Below are 21,437 nucleotides of genomic sequence, written 5' to 3'. Positions count from 1 at the left end.
ATTCTTTCTTCCTCTACGGTAACTGTTTGTGAATAATAATAAAATATTCATCAATAAAATTATGCAAGAACTTAATGAAATCTTTAAATAAATTAAATCAGTAAAAATAATTAATCGAAATGTCCGTAGAATGGACGCCAGAGTTCACCAGAATGGATCCCTAGAATTTTGATAGAGCATGATAATAATTCTCTCTCTCCCAGGGAGTGTACATAAAAGCTGCGTACTGGTAAACCTGCTTCAGGCTGTACCTAATTTCCTGAAAACGACTAAATAAGTAGGAAATCCACCTAGGTTCATCAATAACTCCACTGATTCTAAAATAACTAACTATATTCTCAATAAAATCCGTGCATAAGTAACTCATCAACACACCAAAACATACGTATAATACACACACAAAATATTGCTGGAAGACTACATATTTACAACAGCAACCATGAAAACAGGCGGAAAACGAAAGCGAGGACTAAGCTACCATTTGCAGTTAGTCCGTTGAACAATGCTCTTAAATGTAGATAAGTACCCTTCACTGTCTCTGTATCAACACGACTTGCAGATTCTTATAATTGGCACTTATTATATAACACAGATACTGTACTTTTATATTAGTATGTTAACTGACCCTAACACTTGGTTTAACGATACATTCACTTGAGCAACACACGCTTGTCGTTCCAAAACCCACATAGTGGAAAGTGTGAAAGACAGCACTCCATATCTCTCACCGACACATAGTACCAAGCCGCCACTAATGATACAATAGGAAGTGCCTAAGCACTCCACAGTTTGTATGTCCATCACATTCTACAAGCATAAAAAGGCTACCCTTCACAAACGCTTCAAGTCGAGTCCAGTCCAGTATAGTGCAGCAGTGTCACTCCAGTACCGTATTGTGAAGTTTCACTCCCGTATCGTGTGTCAGCACTACTTCATTCCCGCACAGTGTCGTCCCTCGCTGTATGACACATGCCTTCCCCTTCCTCTCACATGATCCGTCTAGATTCATCCTGGCCAGCCAATCATGAGTAGATCCTCTAGTCAAGACCACGCACTGAATTTCTTCCTCGCCCCAAGACAATAACAAGATCAACAGATTCTGGGGTGTTTCACATGAGTCATCGGAAGTTTCCAACTACATCAACAAGTCTACCTCATAAGACTCTGGGCTATCCGCATGAGTCATACAAATTTCCAGATTTATGATAGCAATGATTTTCCCAGCCGTTGTACGAAACAAATTAATCATACTACATATGGAGTCATTCCAGTTTACAGTATTATGAATAAACATAGAAATGAAATAAAAATATTAATGAAATAATAAAGGTGATGATAACAATAGGAATAAGGACAATACTATTTCTCACTTCTAAATACAGTTCGAGGATGTGATATATGCACTATCACACTACCTAATTTTTCTCCCAAATAGACGTCATATTTGAAGTTTGTATTCAGTTTATCTTGTGATTTTCTTCATACTACGTAGATCGAATCACACTGGCTAACAGTTACGTAATATGAAGCTTTTTTTTTTTTTTTTTTACAACCTTTACGTCTCTCATTTTGTCAAGATCACGTTAGGAGATAAAATGAAAGCTGCAACAAAGGTGCATCATTCTATGCAGAAGTCCCGTAAGTGTGATGAACAGAATGGATGTGAAACACTTTGAATCATTGATTTGAAGGTTTTCTCATGGCTACAACTCCTGGAGACCTTCACTGTTCAAGAAATCTGTCCTGTCCATTGAACCCCATGGGAAAGAAGTGCCTCGAGATAAGAATGTAAAATTTTAGGTGTCACAGTATAACTATTTTGTTTATTCTTGGGACCACTTTGGGACAGTTAACCAGCCAGTGGTCACTATACGAGCAAAATGCTCACGGTCGTAGAAAATCATCTGCTCTTTTAAACAGGATGTAGTTTTGAACTTGAGCCCTGGTGTACCTTCGCACTGCAGTTCTGAGAGAAGGACGGATGCATTGAAACGTACATCTGTGACCTTGAGAAGGGACAGGGAGGGAGGACTTATCAATGACCGTCAAGGGTGAGCATTTTGCTTCACGCGCGACCAGTCACGTTGGCGCTAATTTCTGTGTGTGTTATAGTTTAGCTATTGCAGTATGCTGTTTCATAGTTGAAACAGTTCTTTGCAGCTTATTGTATTAATGTGTTGTATAATTAGTGCGTGACGATGGCTGGCTTCAAGTCGTGACATTTTAGCTTGGTTTGATGAAATTCCTTAGTGATCAACTCGAGGGCGAAAACAGTGACTCGGACTGTGAACAAGTGAACACAGTGAAAATATTACGGATACTGAACAGTGCAAGCCAGAAGAACGTGCTGATGGAACTGAACCTGGAGAATAATCTCTACCTGGCGAACAACATAATTATGTTGGAGGTAAATGAGAATTTCATGTATAGTGACAATGTTTATATAGGGAAAGATAAGGTGACAAAGTGGGGCAGACTTTCACAGAGAAGAAATACACGTTCACATACTTGTGCTGAAAATATAGTGACTCATTATCCTTATGTAAAGTGCATTGCGAAAGACCCACGCACTATTTTAGAAAGTTGGGAAATGTTTTTCCAGATACAGTTTTTTTTTGCTATGGAATTTACGTCGCACCCACACAGATAGGTCTTATGGCGACGATGGGATAGGAAAGGCCTAGGAGTTGGAAGGAAGCGGCCGTGGCCTTAATTAAGGTACAGCCCCCGCATTTGCCTGGTGTGAAAATGGGAAACCACGGAAAACCATTTTCAGGGCTGCCGATAGTGGGATTCGAACCTACTATCTCCCGGATACAAGCTCACAGCCGCGCGCCTCTACGCGTACGGCCAACTCGCCCGGTCCAGATACAGTTATAACCACTTGAGATGTATTACTATTTGTAATTTTATTTTGTAATTTTAGTGGTCTTTATAACCATTTGAGATTGATTCTTGTGTTAATTTAATGCGTTAATACATTTACGCTTGAAATCGGTTGGTATTTATTATGTAAACACCTCATATCATACCGTGAGCAATTTGCTCAACGCGCGACCACTCGCGTTACTTTCATCCCAGAGCGACCACTGGCGGCTTAATACCACCCAGTACGCTGATAGTCTTATAAGCTAAAAGCTCAGACTTCTTAACAGTAGTCCCACTGTCACTATGATGCCAGAAAGAAGAGAGTGCAAACAGGATCTTCCATTTAATACAGAGAAAATGGAAGATTTGGAAAAATTGGAAGGATATATACTGAATGAAGGGGGAATTGAAAGATTCTGGTAAACCGTGCATGGCAGGGATATCATTGACAGATATATTTTCATAAAAACGTAGTTTTCAAGAAACGATGTTATTACTAATTGACATGGAATGTATTTCCTAGATGAATATTGTAATTCAACATATTGAAAGAAATACGTGCCATGTTGTGATAAATAAGTGTTTGAAATCCCGTAACTCATGAATATTTAAACCAGGCTTGCAACAATACAAGCAAATTGTATACTCCAAGGCATGCAGAATGAAAATTTAAATTTCAGAAACAATAAAAGCGCACTCACGTTCATAAAAACCAGAAGGAACGAAGCTCATTTTTACAGGACATGTGCATTACTATATTCTGAAGAAATGATTAGCATTTGTACCAGGTTGGCCCTCATGTTCTAGGTCCACATCGATATATCGACGCACCACCACCGACTGGTGAAATGTGCCTATGGCTCTCGTTGTCGCTATAAACCGAAGGTAATGGATCAGTGTAACTTGAGCAGACGTGCAAGATGCCTCGCAGACGTACCGCCAAACCGCACTGTCAAACGAGTAAGATTGAAAGAGGGTCCATTATTATTGGAATGAGAGAACAAGATGCATCCATCCAGGAAATCGCTGCTCGTGTGGGACGAAGTGTGTAGGCAGTGCAACGGGTGTGTACAGAATGGTTCACATAAGGCCGTAGAACACGACGAGATGGGTCTGGTCGTACCACACATGCCAGCCCCCGAGAAGATCGACACCTCATACGAATGGCAGTGCAGGACAGATGTACATCCACCTCGGCCCTGGCGCAACAGTGGGGATATCAGACTTGGAGGTGTTTTTTTCCTCCAAGCTAGAGGATAAACCTCTTCGCTGCTAATTTCTAATAAAATTAATGAAGAATTTAATAAGCGTGAAGACGAAGAAGCTTTTCTTAAGAAACGGCTCTTTTCAGGATTGAATTTTGAATAATTTAGTTAATTGTTGTGTTATAATTTGGAATAGGCGGAAATTGTAACATCGTCGCCATAAGACCTATCTGTGTCGGTGCGACGTAAAGCCCCTAGCAAAAAAAATTGTAACAACCGGGCGGGTTGGCCGTGCGGTTAAGGGCGCGCGGCTGTTTAGTTGCATCCGGGAAATAGTGGGTTCGAATCCCACTGTTGGTAGTCCTGAATATGGTTTTCCGTGGTTTCCCATTTTCATACCAATCAAATGCTGGTCCCGAATCTTAATTAAGGCCACGGTCACTCCCTTCCAACTCCTAGGCCTTTCATGTACAACCGTTGCCTTAAGACCTATCTGTGTCGGTGCGACGTACAGCCACCAGCAAATAAATATGTAATTCTTGATCAGGTCATAAGCGAGGCTCTGGCATTATTCCGTTAAATGTGCACACTGATCATTTCAATCAGCGCGTCAGAGTAGGGATCAAAAAGCTGGAATACTATGATGAACCAGTGTGTCACGTACCAACAGTATTATAAAATGTATGAACCAGAGGAATGGCAAGCTGTTTCCCGCCAATATACACGCAGGCTGTTATACTCGGTATGCAGCAGTAATCCCATTTATCGGAGATGAGTCGCAGCGTAAGAGAGAAGAATTTCATAGCGAACAATGGTCAATGTACTGTTATTGTTGATCTATTTTATGACCTTTCGATACTGTAGGCCTTCACATTTAGTTTCCTTCCTACTCCGAAATACCACTCTTATCATAGTTGGTACGGTAAAACTGAATAATACATAAATGATCGGAAATTGTATTCCCTATAACTTTCGTTATGCAGTGCTTTTCGAGGGGACCAATAACATAGGCATTTAAAAATTGAATTGTAGGCGCATTCCCCTGAACTACCTTTTCATCTAAGGTGAATAAAATTGTTTATTTTTAGCTTAGATCGTAGTACCTTATTCCCTGACGCTATACAACGATTTCCATTAAATTATGTTTACCCATTTTCTCATGAATATCTCTGATATCATAGCCGGTACGATATAAATGTGTAAGACATAAGTGATCGGAAATTTAATTCTACATAACTTTAGTTATGTAGTATTTATCGATAGGACAAATAATAAAAAATATTTGAGAATTTAATTTTAAGCCTTCCCCTAAACTACCATTTCACTCAGCGTGAATACAATGATTTATAGCCTAGATTGTAGTGGCTCGTTTCCCAACTTTACATACTTACTTTCATTAACATTTATTCAGTCGTTTTCTCGTGATGCGTGTATATACATACATATATACATGCATACGTACGTACATACATACATACACACATACGTACATACATACATACATACATACATACATACATACATACATACATACATACACACATACAGAAATTATGGCAAAGTAAAAGGTGCATTTCCTTGTTACTGTGGACATGACCGATACAGAAATACCATTCTTTTTTTTTTTTTAAATTCTGGGCAATGTATAGACAAAACTCTTATTTTTATATATAGATGAGCAGGTTCGTCTCTTTTCTGAACAGCTCACTAAAACACATATCAGCTAAGATTAATTTGCGTACCACTTGTGACGACCCCGCATACCGCTCGTGGTACGCATACCACACTTTGTTCACCACTGCATGACTGAAATCATTTTTCAGACCTGAATGGATGTACTTTACTTTGCTTGTGACAAATGTATAAAATTTAGATGTGACATCTGTCATGGCATTGTACGAATACAAAATGTCTACATAAATTTAATGTTGAATTAATAGTATTCTAGAAAATTTCTGTACAGTATATCCCCATATAGTATGAGTCATTCAAATTAATGTTTTAAAACGCGACCTCGATTTAACGCCACCTCTTTATTGCGCCATCTACACTAAGAAGGAACTTTGACGTTATAACAAGGGATAACTGTACATTTGTATAGTCTGAAGGAAAAGGTAGTCTATTATTCCGGGTAAGGGTAAGGTAAAAATATCATTCGTAAAAATAGTAATAGCCGTCTGTGTTTAAGCCATGTGAATGTAGATGAACGGTATGAAACATTTAGGTGTTTAATTTGTAAGCAAGCTGTCCAAGGTATTCAAGAACCATATTTCATGTAATGTCTCTCATTTCACATGGCAGAAACCCAAAATACTATCATAATGACATTTCTGAGACGCGATAAAATATTTACCAAAACATCATTAGTAAAAATGTCAATAAACTAACCTTACAGGTTATAAATCTCATTGTAAAACCGTATTGGATTTCGGAATAAGAAGTTATTATATTAATAAAACCACCTTTCCAATACACAGTAGTCCTTTATATTTAGGATAAAATCATTTAAGTACAAGTAGGACATGTTTCGCTCAATCTTAGTCAGCATCATCAGCTATAGATAACATAATCCATGGTGGGTCAGGGCCCTGATCCTGGTATATATATAACGAAAAAACGTCTAATATACGTTGATAAAATACGAATTTTAACAATTTAAAAATAATCAATAAGATTATATTATGTCTATTAAAACAAATTGATCATTAAAATTGCTTAAAATGCAAGTGGAATGAATGACATGAAATGATTATTTTTAAATGGTTAAAATTCGTATTTTATCAATGTATATTAGACGTTTTTTCGTTATATATACCAGGATCAGGGCCCTGACCCACCATGGATTATGTTATCTATAACTGATGATGCTCACTAAGATTGAGCGAAACATGTCCTACTTGTAATTAAATGATTTTATCCTAAATATAAAGGACTATTGTGTATTGGAAAGGTGGTTTTATTAATATAATAACTTATTAATAAACTAACCTAGTGAGAACACCAAGAATTTTTAAAAAGGCTACAAAACTTGATTATAAACTGGTCTATAAAACGTCAATAAACCGATGAACATGAAATACTTTAAACTTAATCAACCATTCAATCATCAAACAGTCACCACTGATGTGCACTTAGGGCAGTCGCCTAGGTGACAGATTCCCTAGTCTATTTGTTGTTTACCTACAGAGCCCAACGTTTAGGCTTTTAGGCGCAACGCACACAGAGAAGGAGTGGCTCAAACATCGGGTAGGGACGTGGCTCTTTTTACAAGTCCCTTCCATGTAAACAAATGTGTCAACGCACACGGCTGTGATAGGTCCCGGGCACGCTACTACGAAGCCAGCGCCACGTCAAGTCTTGAGTGGCCCTAGAAAATATAAAGAGAGAAAATGCAGTGCAAGCTATAAAAGACACTACAAGTTGCATGACGACTTGGAATTTAATATTCAGTTTTGTGAAGAGACCAAAAAATATCCAACATTATATGACTTCAATCGCTCAGATTATTGTAATAGAAGTGTGCAGGACAAAGCACGGAAAACGATCGCAAGGAAATTAAGCGTCAAATATTTCATACTTCCTTCCTTTTTCAACATCAAAGGGTGCACAAAACACTTTCCCTGTCTCTGAATATTTGCGAGTTGTTTGAAGAAGACATTATGAAGTGTCGCTCGGGTTTTAGACCTTTCTGTATGCTTTGCACACGTCACGTCCTCGCCACGTCTCCACGTATCATCAGAGCCACGTCTTCTCCGTGTGCATTGCGCCTTGTAGGGTAGAATGTAAACATACTGAAGTGAATAACAAGTATACTAGCCCGCACAACAATTCTGCTTTGACATTTGCATAAACATCCTATAAGTTATGTTACTCTCCCTACACTAAGGAAGTACGGGCTAGACCACACCTCCTACTAGCCAAGTTAGTTTGCCTGAACATCCAGGCTCTAATTATGAAACTATCACTGACAAAGATTGCATTACAAACCAGGAGTGATTTGTTCTTCACAGTTATAGCATATCACGTTAACCATCTTCGAAACAACATTCAGTACTGGGTAAAGACTTTATTTCGTGGCTACACAGCCGGTGATGCTACAAAAATTGATGTCACACAGTCACAGTTCACGGCCAACTCGCTCAGTTTTCTTCATTCTTTGAAGTGAAGGACCTTTACCTGACTCCCCTTCTGAATACAAACAATCCGAGTGAGTTGGCCGTGCTGTTACGGGTGCGCAGCTGTGAACTTGTATTCGGGAGATAGTGAAGATGATTGTCCATGGTTTCCCATTTGCATACCAAGAAAATCCTGGGACTGTACCCTAATTGAGGCCACAGCCATTTTCTTCCCACTCCTATCCTTTTCCTGTCCCATCGTGGCCATAAGACCCATCTGTGTCGGTGCAACGTAAAGCAACTCTTAAAAAAAGGCTACAAAAAGCGAATTGCTTCTCTAGTTGTACCCCCCCCCCCCTTAAAACATAATCAACACTATAATCAAAATGATCTCCTATATTATATGGCTGTTGTATTGTGAACTGTCATGCGAACTAATCTATAAAATAACCCATGTATTTTTTAAGCCTTAAGGAATTCTGAAGGCCATGTACCAATAATATATTTTCTTTACAATAATAAAAGGAAAAAAATGTGCCCAATAGAATTAGGCCTGATTATATGACACTAAATCTTTCATAATGTTTTCATTATTTTTTTCTGTTGCAAACGCTGTTAGTTAGTATTGTGTGATGTAGAACGGAAAACTGTTATCTGCGTCACTGAGATTTAAATCTGTGACAGCCTTGGCTTCTGTATGGTTGCATGACGAAATAAAATGCGATACAAGAATGAAAACATTTCACCAGGTAAATGTACTCGTTTCTCTTGATAATGAGATAATATATCATCGGTAAAGCGTAATTCACTCATGCTCCAAAAAGTTTATATAGGCTACGTGTAGAATGGAACATTAATCCTTAGTCTGCAGAATCTTATGCTCAATCCAACATGTGGTGCTTTTCATATCTTCCTGTGTATGTGGTAGCAGCAATGTGGTTTTCAGGATCTGTCACCGACGCGTTTGGAAAATCCGTGAGTATTTATGTGCCTAAGCACTTCAGTATTTACCAGTGATCTGAAAGTACAGTGTAAAACGTTTATTGCGACATCACTTTTAATGACATTTTGGATATAACGACGTAATTTAACGGTCCCATCCAAAAAATGTATTTAAAAAATAGCTAATGGAGATGGTCTGTGGATAAACGTCGACATTTGGTAATTTTTATGGCTGAAAACGAAAGGGCTGAGATTTTCTTTCTCGTCACGGAGTTATTCCGTTGAATTAAAACAATTTGAAATTTTAATAATGATTTATTTGCCAGTCGGCACATAATATAAATGGACGTGGCATCTGCCTTGCTTTCATTTTCCCACATATTATAATTTTACGAATTATTCCAAGTTTATCCCATAATATTCTGCCAAATTTAACAAAATTTGCATGGTATATGTATCACAACTATATTTGGAAACCTATGGATGGAATTTGTGATTGCAGAAATTTTTCCAAGTAGTAGGGATCTTTTTTTTTGCTAATTGCTTTACGTCGCACCGACACAGATAGGTCTTATGGTGACGAGGGGATAGAAAAGGGCTAGGAGTGGGAAGGAAGTGGCCATGGCCTTAATTAAGGTACAGCCCCAGCATTTGCCTGGTGTGAAAATGGGAAACCACGGAAAACCATTTTCAGGGCTGCCGACAGTGGGGTTCGAACCTACTATCTCCCGAATACGGGATACTGGCCGCCCTTAGGCGACTGCAGCTATCGAGCTCGGTACTAGGGATCTTTAAATCGAATATTTTAGAACATAAAAATTAAACAAATTTTAGTACAATGCACCTCCTTATATAAATTATGTACGGAAAAATCAATAAACAGTGCTTTTTAAATGAGTTTTATTGACCTAATCCCAAATTTTCATTCATATCTCAATTAAATTTCATTAAGAAACAGGAATTAAACTTTTCAAAAAAATATTTTTTTTAAAAGGCCATCAATTGTGTATGAAGTCAATTTTCCCGATGTGTATGTATGTTCAGTCCTCAGCCCGAGGGCTCGTTGGATCCTCAACAGCTCTGCTATCAGCTGTCATAGATGGCCTAGGCATCACTGAGGAGGCGTACTTGGGAAATGAGGAGTGAGGTAGTTTTCCATTGGTTTCCTCACCGAGTCAGAAGTTGCTATTACATATCATCTTGCCAAGCCCACTGAAATGCATGCATCAATCGACCCTATGAGCAACATTTTCACACCATTCATAACAGGGTCTGGCTGCATAAGGAATGGCGTTACTAGCATAGCTCGTACCTCAGTCACTTTCGCATTGTCAAAGCCAAGGATAAGACTGAGACAGGTCAATTAAAGTAACAAAATTGTTCTAGCCTATACCACGAGACATAGTGCACTGTAAACACTAGGTCCCGCCAGCAAGGGAATATTTTCGCGATATCCCTACTTTTACAATATTTAGGTGATATTCCCAGAAAGTTTCGTGAAAGTCTATGTATTAGGTAAGAATACCTGTTTATCTCCAGACTGTCCCCTTAATAGGGCATCGCTTATTACGACATATCATATAAAACGGCGTATTTTTATCACATTTTCGAACAAATGTATCGACTATGACGCCCAGTGTTGATTTTTGTTTGTTATGCGTATAAGGTTTGCTGGCAACAATGAAAAACTTATTTTCAAACTTTTGTTTTCAGTAGATTGTTGATTTCAAATGAGTCTGTCCGTTAAATATTCGAGACAAGCATCGTTTGGAGAATGTCGCAAAAGAACGTGAAAGTATTTCATATTGAAGAAAAGTTACAGATAGTATGGGGGAAACACATGTCAGCGTCGCCAATGAATTGGATGTATCACACTCAACGATTTCTACAGTTCAGGACAGAGAGAACATCTCATTTAATAGCGAAGACCGTGTGCGATATTATTGATCAGTTTACATTGTTTCTACTTATTTCCTCACTTATTATTTTATATTTTGCTGACGTATTATTGCTGTACGTACTGTGTAAACATTAGAAGGAATGTTTCTCTCAATCTCACTCCACAAATACAGTATTTATTTTCACTTATGTTTTTAGAAGTTTTAACTTTATTCTGTTAATTAACCATGTAAGTATGCAGCCTAAAACTTATAGATATGACATGTTTAGCAAAACGAAATTGGTTTTGTGCGACAATACCCTATCATCATCATCATCATCATCATCATAACATCATCATCATTTCCCTTTATCCAGCTGTAGCCGGGTAGGGACAAATATGGTTCCTCTCCACTTTCTTCGTTATTTCCACCACTCTTCCTCCAACACTGTGTCCCAGTCCAGGTTTCTTTCTGTAATACTGCTTTGGATTGTGTCCTTCCATCTCAATCGTGGTCAGCCACGGCCTCTCCTTCCTAGCATTTGCATTTCAATCACCTTTTTTGGCATTCTTTCATCACTCATTTGCTTTATGTGCCCAAACCATCTCAGTCGGCTCTTCTCTATTCTATCATTCATTTTCTCCACTCCAATTTCTTCCCGGATTTTCTCATTCCTTATTTTGTCTCTTCTATTCTTTTGTATCATACTCCTCAAGAACATCATGTTTTTTTTTTTTTTTGCTAGTTGCTTTACGTCGCACCGACACAGATCTCATGGCGACGTCAGGACAGGAAAGGGCTAAGAGTTGGAAGGAAGCGGCCACGGCCTTAATTAAGGTACAGCCCCAGCATTTGCCGGGTGTAAAAATGGGAAACCACGGAAAACCATTTTCAGGGCTGCCGACAGTGGGGTTCGAACCTATTAGAACATTTCGATTGCCTGTATTCGACTCTCATCCTTCTTTGTCATTGTTCAAGTTTCTGCTCCATAAGTTGTTAAGGATACGCAATACATCTTTTTTTTGCTAGGGGCTTTACGTTGCACCGACACAGATAGGTCTTATGGCGACGATGGGATAGGAAAGGCCTAGGAGTTGGAAGGAAGCGGCCGTGGCCTTAATTAAGGTACAGCCCCAGCATTTGCCTGGTGTGAAAATGGGAAACCACGGAAAACCATCTTCAGGGCTGCCGATAGTGGGATTCGAACCTACTATCTCCCGGATGAATGCTCACAGCCGCGCGCCTCTACGCGCACGGCCTACTCGCCCGGTGCAATACATCTTGCACATAGTTTCTTTTGCTTACATTGGCACACATTAGTCCCATAACAAGTTTCTTACGCTACGATAGAAACGGCTTCCAGTTTGAGTCCTCTTACTAATCTCAGCATCCATTCGAGCATTCTCCATTTATTCACTCCCCAGGTATTTGAACGTCTCCTCTATTTCCAGGGGCTTGTTTGCAAATCTAATCTGTCCTTTCCCTTCTTTCATCCCTATAGTCATAACAAGAGTTTTATTCTTTTCTACACTTATTTTCAATCCACATTCTTCGATCTCCCCGTTCACCACATCCACTGTTCTTGAATCTTCATGTCCTCTTCTCCCAAAATCACAATATCATCTGCAAATAACATGATGTTCATTTATCTTTCTCCATATGTTGCTTTTGCTGTTCTCATGATGTCATCCGTTACTATTGTAAACAGGATTGGCGATAGAACACATCCCTGTCTCAGCCCACTAGTTATGTGGAACCAACTTGTCCTGCTAACTTGTGTTTACACGTAAGTACAACATTCCTTGTACATTGCCATGGTCATTTTTATTAACCCCTGTCCAATTCCTTTCTGCACCAGACTGTCCCAAACGTTAGTCCTATAATGACCGTTAATTGGCTGTCATTTCGGAGTCATTATAACCGGTTTCGACAGTAGTAAACTGGAATTTTATTTAAAAGCCTAATTTCTCTTCTTGTAAACTAATATTTGTCCCACATTTTCCTAATTAATTCCAACTTAATTATTATATTTTTTACTTTTAAAAATTGCACTCAAGCTTATTCGTCTACTGCTGTCATTTTACGCCGTCTTTCCACTGACAGCTCGAAACATACCACATAGTCGAACAGCTCAACTTCTTACTCCCGGTTCTTCCCAGCCCAAACTTCGCAACATTTTAGTAACACTACTCTTTTGTCGGATATCACTCACAACAAATCGTCCTGCTTTCATTTGAATCTCCTCCAGTCCTCGAATCAACTAATTCCGGTGACGGTCCCATGGCTTCAATGCAAAATGTGGGTTAGTGAAAGTTTTTTTTTTTTTTTTTGGGAAAAGTGTACTTTTTGCATGATCTCTGCAGAGAACATTAGTGGACAACTGCTGGTGGAAATTTAAAACGTTTAACACCTGCAAGTCCACGTTTGAGCCATTCACAAATTGTGTCATTTCAGCATTTTCAATACAATAAGTAAATAAGTCAGGTTACCTCAATTTCGCTCGTGATGTTTTCTTTCAGTTCATCTAAGGTGTGTTGGCAGCAGCAACTGCAGACAGGATAATAGGGTCTATAGTTTTGAAACCACAATCACTGGGCAGAGATATAGAAATGACATTCTCGTTCCATTTTTTAACAATTGACGGACAGTTGAATGGCAGTCTGGATATTTCCAGCAAGACTTGGCAACCGCACTTACGGGTAACGAATCATTAAATTTAGATGAGGAAATTTTTGACAACAGGGTAATTAGTAAGCCATTGTGGCCCGAAAGATCCCCAGATTTTATGATTTGCAATATTTATTTATGGGAAAAATTGATAAATAAGGTTTATGCAACAAACCCTCACACTCTACATGAACTCAAACAAAATATTAGGAGAGAAACTGAGGCTATCTCAGTAGCTGAACTAATACGTATGATTGAAAATTCTCTTAGATGAAGCCAGAAATGTGTAGATGCACGTGGAGGACATTTTCAACATCGTCTGTGATAAAGTGATAAATTCTTTTATTTGGATTACGCGATATTATGTGTGCTTGCTATATACATGCGATTCATTTTGGGTGCCCTCCCAGCCCCAAGCTCAGCGAGTTACCATGTGCTCGTCTGACCTTCAGCTCGCCCATCTACTCGCTGCGCTGCACCTGCCCACCGGCCGGCCCCACTTCGAGTGAAAGACCCTGTACTATGAACTTCACGCCCCTCAGCTCTCCACGCGTCCTGTGCTTTCGAGCGAGCACGTGATAATTATTGTATTTCCCGCAAGAGAGCTAGTAGGATGTCATCTCTGAGTGTATAGAATCCAGGGAACATATTGCTTTACGCTGAGACAGTGGTTTTCATTTGGAATTATCTGGTGTTTCATTCTGTAATAGTACGCATTGAGCATGGTTTAATGTGAAATACTGCAGTAATAGCTATCTTTAGATTGGTATGTACAATAATTTAGTATAATTTCAGACGTAGTGCCGGAACGTACACCATTCTATGATACAGATAAATTCAAATTTAAATATAAATATTCGTGCCTATCTACAACTGCATACCTACTAAAGGTCGTGATTAATTCATACGACCTTTACTTTAAATAAGACCTAGCAATATAACCACCCATTGCAGAATATTTTTATTCAGCTAATACAACGTATGGCCAACTTATGAAATGAAAGCTGGCAATCATCTAATTAAAGTATATTTTTTCACTTATAGGTACCGGTACCTTATTTACACAGTGGTTTATTGCTGTGTGCCGTATTTCAAAAGCCAGAGCGGGAAAAGTAAAGACGTTTCATTTCACGAATTCCCAGGTGATGCCGACCTAAGAGAGAGAAGGCTGAGAAACGTGTGATAATCAACGTCTTGGAAGAGACCTACACCACAGCACTGAGAATGGGCCCGCCATTTCGTCCACTTGCCTAATAACCGCCTTCTAAAATAAGTTTCGCATTTTGTTTTCATTTGAAGAGCGAACAACACTATCAGCACAACAAACATGGTACAGGGGCATTTAGAGTTCTAATATGGAGCTTAAACCTTACCTTAAATAGACGTAGGAGCAAAGAAATGGACATCTAAAGGAACGTCGGATATTTCTCAACAGTGTCTTCGATCAGAAGAGTTGGTGATTTGCCAAAAGGAATGTGGACCCTGCACCAAGGTGAGACAAACGCGAAGTAGTAGGAGAGAAAGAAGAAGAACAACACCACCACCACCAAAATTTTAGCGACTAATCAATTCATGAAGCACAATAGCTCCTTAAATTTAATTTTAAAGTCAGGTAATTATCAGAATACTTCACGAATGTCGTGGTCCTATAACAGAGTATTGATTTTTCATTTCCTGGCGTGACTATGACGGTGCTATTATGGTGTACCCATAATTATATCATTAAGTCTACGATACGAGAATAAAATCTGATTTGAATGACAAAAGGAACAAAATATAGAAATATCTTTTAAATTAAACCGACTGTCTTATTTATTTTATACAATGACGTTCCCAAAAATTTCATGTATGTGTTTCTTTTGCGTTTCAGGGACCTTATGAACTGAAATTCCGTCGAATCGAACACTGTCAGGATGAAGGAACTCAAGAATTCAAATACCACGAGAAACTTAACAAAGTCAGCAAATACGAGTACTCTTACAATGGTGAAATAGTGATACCAGACAACTCGAAATTGGGGGTAAGTAAACAACGTTATTACATTCCAAATTATAATAATTCGTCTCCACTCCTCTTCATAATTATTTTTTAGGTTTTTGGGGAAGCCTATATCCTGGAATTTTGTCCCGTAGCAGTTGATTCTTTACCTAAATTGATTGACACGCCGCAAGGGTATTCCAGCACCTGCAATACCAGTACAATGAGGTGGGATCGAGTTCGGTATCTTGGGTTCAGAAAGCCAGCACTCTGACGTTTGAACGTTTGAACCACTCAGTCTTGCCAATTTTCATTTACGTGTGATATCGGTTGTAGCTATGATATTTGGAATATAATAACATGGCAATATACATTGCTCGCCAATAAATTTGCAACACCAGGAAGGACGCATCCGACGGACACCACAATGGAGGAATGCGTGAAGAAGTTAGGACAATGACATGATTGTTATAAACATTATCACTGTTTCGCAAGGGAAAATACACCTCATCCTTCCTCTTGTCACGACCGGAATACATTGTGCAAACATGGGCTATGAGTTCAATAAATAAATATACATCACATGTCATATGCCTATATCCAGATTTTCAATCCTTGCCTCGTGGGTTGTACTGGAAGCGGTGCATTATTGTTATCTATTTCACTGATGGATCTACCGAGCTGGGTGTCTTGGAGCTGTTTCTCTTCACTTTTCTGGCTAATTTGTCAACTTTTGTCTTTTCTGGATCTGGCTTTTTATAAGCTCTGGGGAAATATTGCTTCAAATACACTGACTGACAGAGCAAATGCAGCACCAAGAAGGAGTGGTTCGAAAGGGATGAAAGTTGGAGAAAAAACAGAGACGGCACGGACGAATAATTGATGTTTATTTCAAACCGATATGCAGGTTACACAATGCGCACGGCATCGACTCAGTAGGATGTAGGACCACCGCGAGCGGCGATGCACGCAGAAACACGTCGAGGTACAGAGTCAATAAGAGTGCGGATGGTGTCCTGAGGGATGGTTCTCCATTCTCTGTCAACCATTTGCCACAGTTGGTCGTCCGTACGAGGCTGGGGCAGAGTTTGCAAACGGCGTCCAATGAGATCCCATACGTGTTCGATTGGTGAGAGATCCGGAGAGTACGCTGGCCACGGAAGCATCTGTACACCTCGTAGAGCCTGTTGGGAGATGCGAGCAGTGTGTGGGCGGGCATTATCCTGCTGAAACAGAGCATTGGGCAGCCCCTGAAGGTACGGGAGTGCCACCGGCCGCAGCACATGCTGCACATAGCGGTGGGTATTTAACGTGCCTTGAATACGCACTAGAGGTGACGTGGAATCATACGCAATAGCGCCCCAAGCCATGATGCCGCGTCGTCTAGCGGTAGGGCCCTCCACAGTTACTGCCGGATTTAACCTTTCTCCACGCCGACGCCACACTCGTCTGCGGTGACTATCACTGACAGAACAGAAGCGTGACTCATCGGAGAACACGACGTTCCGCCATTCCCTCATCCAAATCGCTCTAGCCCGGCACCATGCCAGGCGTGCACGTCTATGCTGTGGAGTCGATGGTAGTCTTCTGAGCGGACGCCGGGAGTGCAGGCCTCCTTCAACCAATCGACGGGAAATTGTTCTGGTCGATATTGGAACAGCCAGGGTGTCTTGCACATGCTGAAGAATGGCGGTTGACGTGGCGTGCGGGGCTGCCACCGCTTGGCGGCGGATGCGCCGATCCTCGCGTGCTGACGTCACTCGGGCTGCGCCTGGACCCCTCGCACGTGCCACATGTCACTGCGCCCCTGCGCCAACCATCTTCGCCACAGGCGCTGCACCGTGGACACATCCCTATGGGTATCGGCTGCGATTTGACGAAGCGACCAACCTGCCCTTCTCAGCCCGATCACCATACCCCTCGTAAAGTCGTCTGTCTGCTGGAAATGCCTCCGTTGACGGCGGCCTGGCATTCTTAGCTATACACGTGTCCTGTGGCACACGACAACACGTTCTACAATGACTGTCGGCTGAGAAATCACGGTACGAAGTGGGCCATTCGCCAACGCCGTGTCCCATTTATCGTTCGCTACGTGCGCAGCACAGCGGCGCATTTCACATCATGAGCATACCTCAGTGACGTCAGTCTACCCTGCAATTGGCATAAAGTTCTGACCACTCCTTCTTGGTGTTGCATTTGCTCTGTCAGTCAGTGTATTTTCTCCTTACAACCTCTTGCCTACCATTTTCCTCTAACAGAATCTTTGCACTGATTCTTGCGACATTCAGCATTGACAACGACAGGCCATCCTATGCTGATTCTTGCAACACTGCACGTTGCTGTTAGCTCATCAACAACGCCTTGACTACATTTAATTACGTTGTAGAAAGTGTTAATGACCAGTTTAGCCATCTCTAATTTCGATGCTTCATTACTGGCATCATGATGAATTGTGCATAACAATATAATTACTTTACCCTTCTTAAGTAGGGACATTTACCGATGTGCATATATGCCCCATCAGAGTGGGTTATGTGCTTGCGTTTCAAAATTCCAATTTTTACCAAACAGAATGTAAAATTCGTTAAAACCTTACCTTGCATCGCCCAGAATTCCGAACGTGAGTGGTATCGTGCAGTATGTTATTCCCGGTGAACTTCCAGACTTGTCACAACGAGAGATCAGTTGAAACTACCGTATTTTATGGCGTAATTCCTCCCTCATTTCTCGAAAAAATGTTCTTGAAAACACTAGGGAGGGAATTATGTGAGTGATGCTTCTAAGCATTCAGAAAGGAAGGGAAACGATGTATTAGGTAAGTTATATTTATGGTATGTGATAAAAGTGATACCTACCGGTATTTATTTTCAATTAACACAAAAGAATACCACGGTTTCATTAGGCTACAATGAAGAGCAGCAATGCATTGTTTCTTTTCTCTCACTATTCTGCGGCCTCTCTTTCGTCACTATCATCACTATTTCCAGGCTCAGATAACACATCATCTTCTTCACTTTCACTATTCCACAACATGTCGTCCTCGGAACCGTCAATGGCACAAGAAATTCCAGTTTTTAAAAACTCGTCTTATCAATATAAACACTATTTTTCTCCCACGCCCTCGCACACCGTCGGTATTGATGGCTTCCTTATCTTGCCTCCTGGAGTCAGCTGATGAGATCCCGCCGCCATCCATTCTGAATACAGGCGTCGAAATATTATTTGAAAGGTTTGTTGACGCTGACATCTAAAGGTTGAAGAATGGACGTTAAACCTCCAGGGATAATGACAGGATGGGACTTCATCAGTTTCATTTTCTCTTTTACAGCTTCTACAAGGTGACCCCGGAAACTGTCTAGGACAAGAAGGGACTTCTTTTGTAATAATGCCCCTGGTCGTCTTCCCCAGACTTTCTCCAACCAATCCACCATCAAATCTGCTGTCCTCCAGCCCTTTTCTTGAACTCGTAAGTGAATTCCGTGTGGGCTAGTCTCCTTTGATAATGTCTTCCTTTTAAAGATGGCACGGTGGAAGTTTATTACCGTCTGCTGTAATGCACATCACTGTGCATCTTAGACTCTCCGCTCCAGTCCTCTTAACAAGGACACTTTTTGAGCCAGTTGGAGCAACAGTGGTGTTATGCGGCATATCAAAAAACACTGGCGTCTTGTCAGTGTTACCAACCTGAGAGAGTAAATAGTCATATTGCTGTCGCACTTGTATTACATAACGATGGAACTCGATTACCTTATCTGTGTAGTCTCGAGGTAAACGCTGGCACAAAGATGTTCTCCTGCGTAAACTGAGATTTTGCCTCCGGATCCCAAGATAGCGGGTTCAAACCCGGCAGAGGTAGTCGGATTTTTGAAGGGCGGAAAAAAGTCCATTCGACACTCCATGTCGTACGATGTCGGCATGTAAAAGATCTCTGGTGACACATTTGGTGTTTACCCGACAAAATTCATTAAAATCTCAGCCATAGACGCCCAAGAGAGTTTCGGTTTACTCGGTCTGCCATCTAGTGGGGGCCTAGAGTAAAACGGAACGTCTAAATTGACGAGCAGACAGCCAGATGGCGTCAAATTGAAATGTCTGCACACGGTAGCTGAGGCCATACGATTATTATTATTATTATTATTACCCAACCAATGCTTGCTTTAAAATCCTTTCTGTCAATGTTGAGTGTGGCAGCTATCTCGTGAGCTTTGCTCTGAGTTATTTCGTAAGAAACAGCACAACCATCATTCCGAAGTTCATTGACATAAGCAATTACACCATTATCAATTTCGGGATATTTCCCTGTTTTAGGAACACGGAAAGATTTTGAGCATGCCTTTGCAGTCATAAGTTTATCTTTTTGTCTTCGCAAATAGCGTATTGAATTAGGATCAACGGAGAAATGTCTTCTTGCAGCTTTCACTCCGTTTGTATCGGCGTAAGACAACTCATTTAATTTAAATATTGCCTTGTAGTTTGAATATTTCGAAATTATGACGACTTGTAACAAACTGACCTAGAAACACGTCTACAACTTCACTGTTCAAATGTACGGTATATTGTGACAATGGGAACATTTTTATGTAAAGTACTGCTGTGTTCATTGTTGTCCATTATCACGTCATTTGAAGGCTGCTCCAGTAAGAACAAACCAGGATAGGGAATTATGCGCAATATTTAATAAAATAATTTTTAATGATGAAAAGTCGTAGGAGAGGGAAATAAGCGAGGGGGGAGCTTATGCGATAAAATACGGTAATTTCTAGAAATATTAGAACGCTACCGAGGTCACTACATGCAGCAACTCAAGTCATGGCTGTAAACATCACACCCTCTGTTAGAAACAAATGAGCATGTCACACTCTATGATACCACTGTGCACTTTTTACAAGTATGTGTTATAATAAGTGTTTTCGACAAACTAAAAAGCTTTGAAGTTATGTTGTTTGAATATAAATGTAGGTGTGACTTCTACCTCTAGAACTTCCATAACGAACCGGTTACAAGTGAGATCATCCTCAATGCACAAGAGCCAAGATTGTGAAGACGCCCCATACAATCACACCACACGTTCGGCCAGTATGACGCTGGACAATGCGTGCTGGGTGATTCGCTTTTCCTCGATACCGTCCAGTTTAACCCTAGAACCGGCAATGTTAAATTCTGTAGCGGCAGTCATTTTATGTGATATTTACCTACCAAGTGGATTATTATTTTCATCCGATTGTGAACGAAGTTCCATAGCACTGTTGCATATCGTTGGAAAGCGAAGAAAGAACAGATTCAAATGGTAATGTTAACTTTTCTGTGAGACTTTATAAGAAACTGAGACTTGAAATGGTGGAATTATTATTTCATGAGTGATATAAACATTGTGACAATGTAAATTCCAAGATATACAAAATGATGTACATATACATAATACATGAGAAAGTTTCAAGTCTATGCAATAATATTGGTTTGATTGGTAAGAAAAAAATATTTTTTCCCATATAAGAGCCATTTTCGACCTCTAGTCTACGCGGTTGCGGTTATTAGAGCAGCTATGCTACATACAGTGCAGGGTAACTAAAACGAAAACATTATAGTCGGAAATAACAACAAAGGTGCATTTTAACTCGCCAACACTTATAATTACAGCCTCAAAGTAAGAGTGGTAGCGCAGCGCCATTACACAGTGTTTTGTTTCGTTTCCAAGGAAACATATACAAGGAAGTTGTTTTTATGATGAATATGAGTCAGAAGCATCTGTAAACTTCTGTGATCACAAGAGAAGACATGTCACA

At 40.2% G+C, this 21,437-nt stretch overlaps 1 protein-coding gene across 1 annotated transcript in view; it reads left to right on the top strand.

Moving 5' to 3' along the window:
- Positions 1 to 9,062: 9,062 nt before the first annotated feature.
- LOC136883544 (uncharacterized) overlaps positions 9,063 to 21,437 on the top strand; it is a 34,532-nt gene continuing 22,157 nt past the window's right edge. The window contains exons 1-2 of the mRNA XM_067155918.2: positions 9,063 to 9,163; positions 15,548 to 15,697. Of these exons, the coding sequence (XP_067012019.1) occupies positions 9,080 to 9,163; positions 15,548 to 15,697 (234 nt within the window). The 5' untranslated portion in view covers positions 9,063 to 9,079. The remainder of the gene's footprint in view (positions 9,164 to 15,547; positions 15,698 to 21,437) is intronic.

Source organism: Anabrus simplex, chromosome 11, assembly GCF_040414725.1.
Source record: "Anabrus simplex isolate iqAnaSimp1 chromosome 11, ASM4041472v1, whole genome shotgun sequence".
In the NCBI taxonomy this organism is placed as follows: Eukaryota; Metazoa; Arthropoda; class Insecta; order Orthoptera; family Tettigoniidae; genus Anabrus; species Anabrus simplex.
The sequence above is the reverse complement of the archived record's forward strand: the minus strand, read 5'-3'. Positions and strand labels throughout refer to the sequence as shown.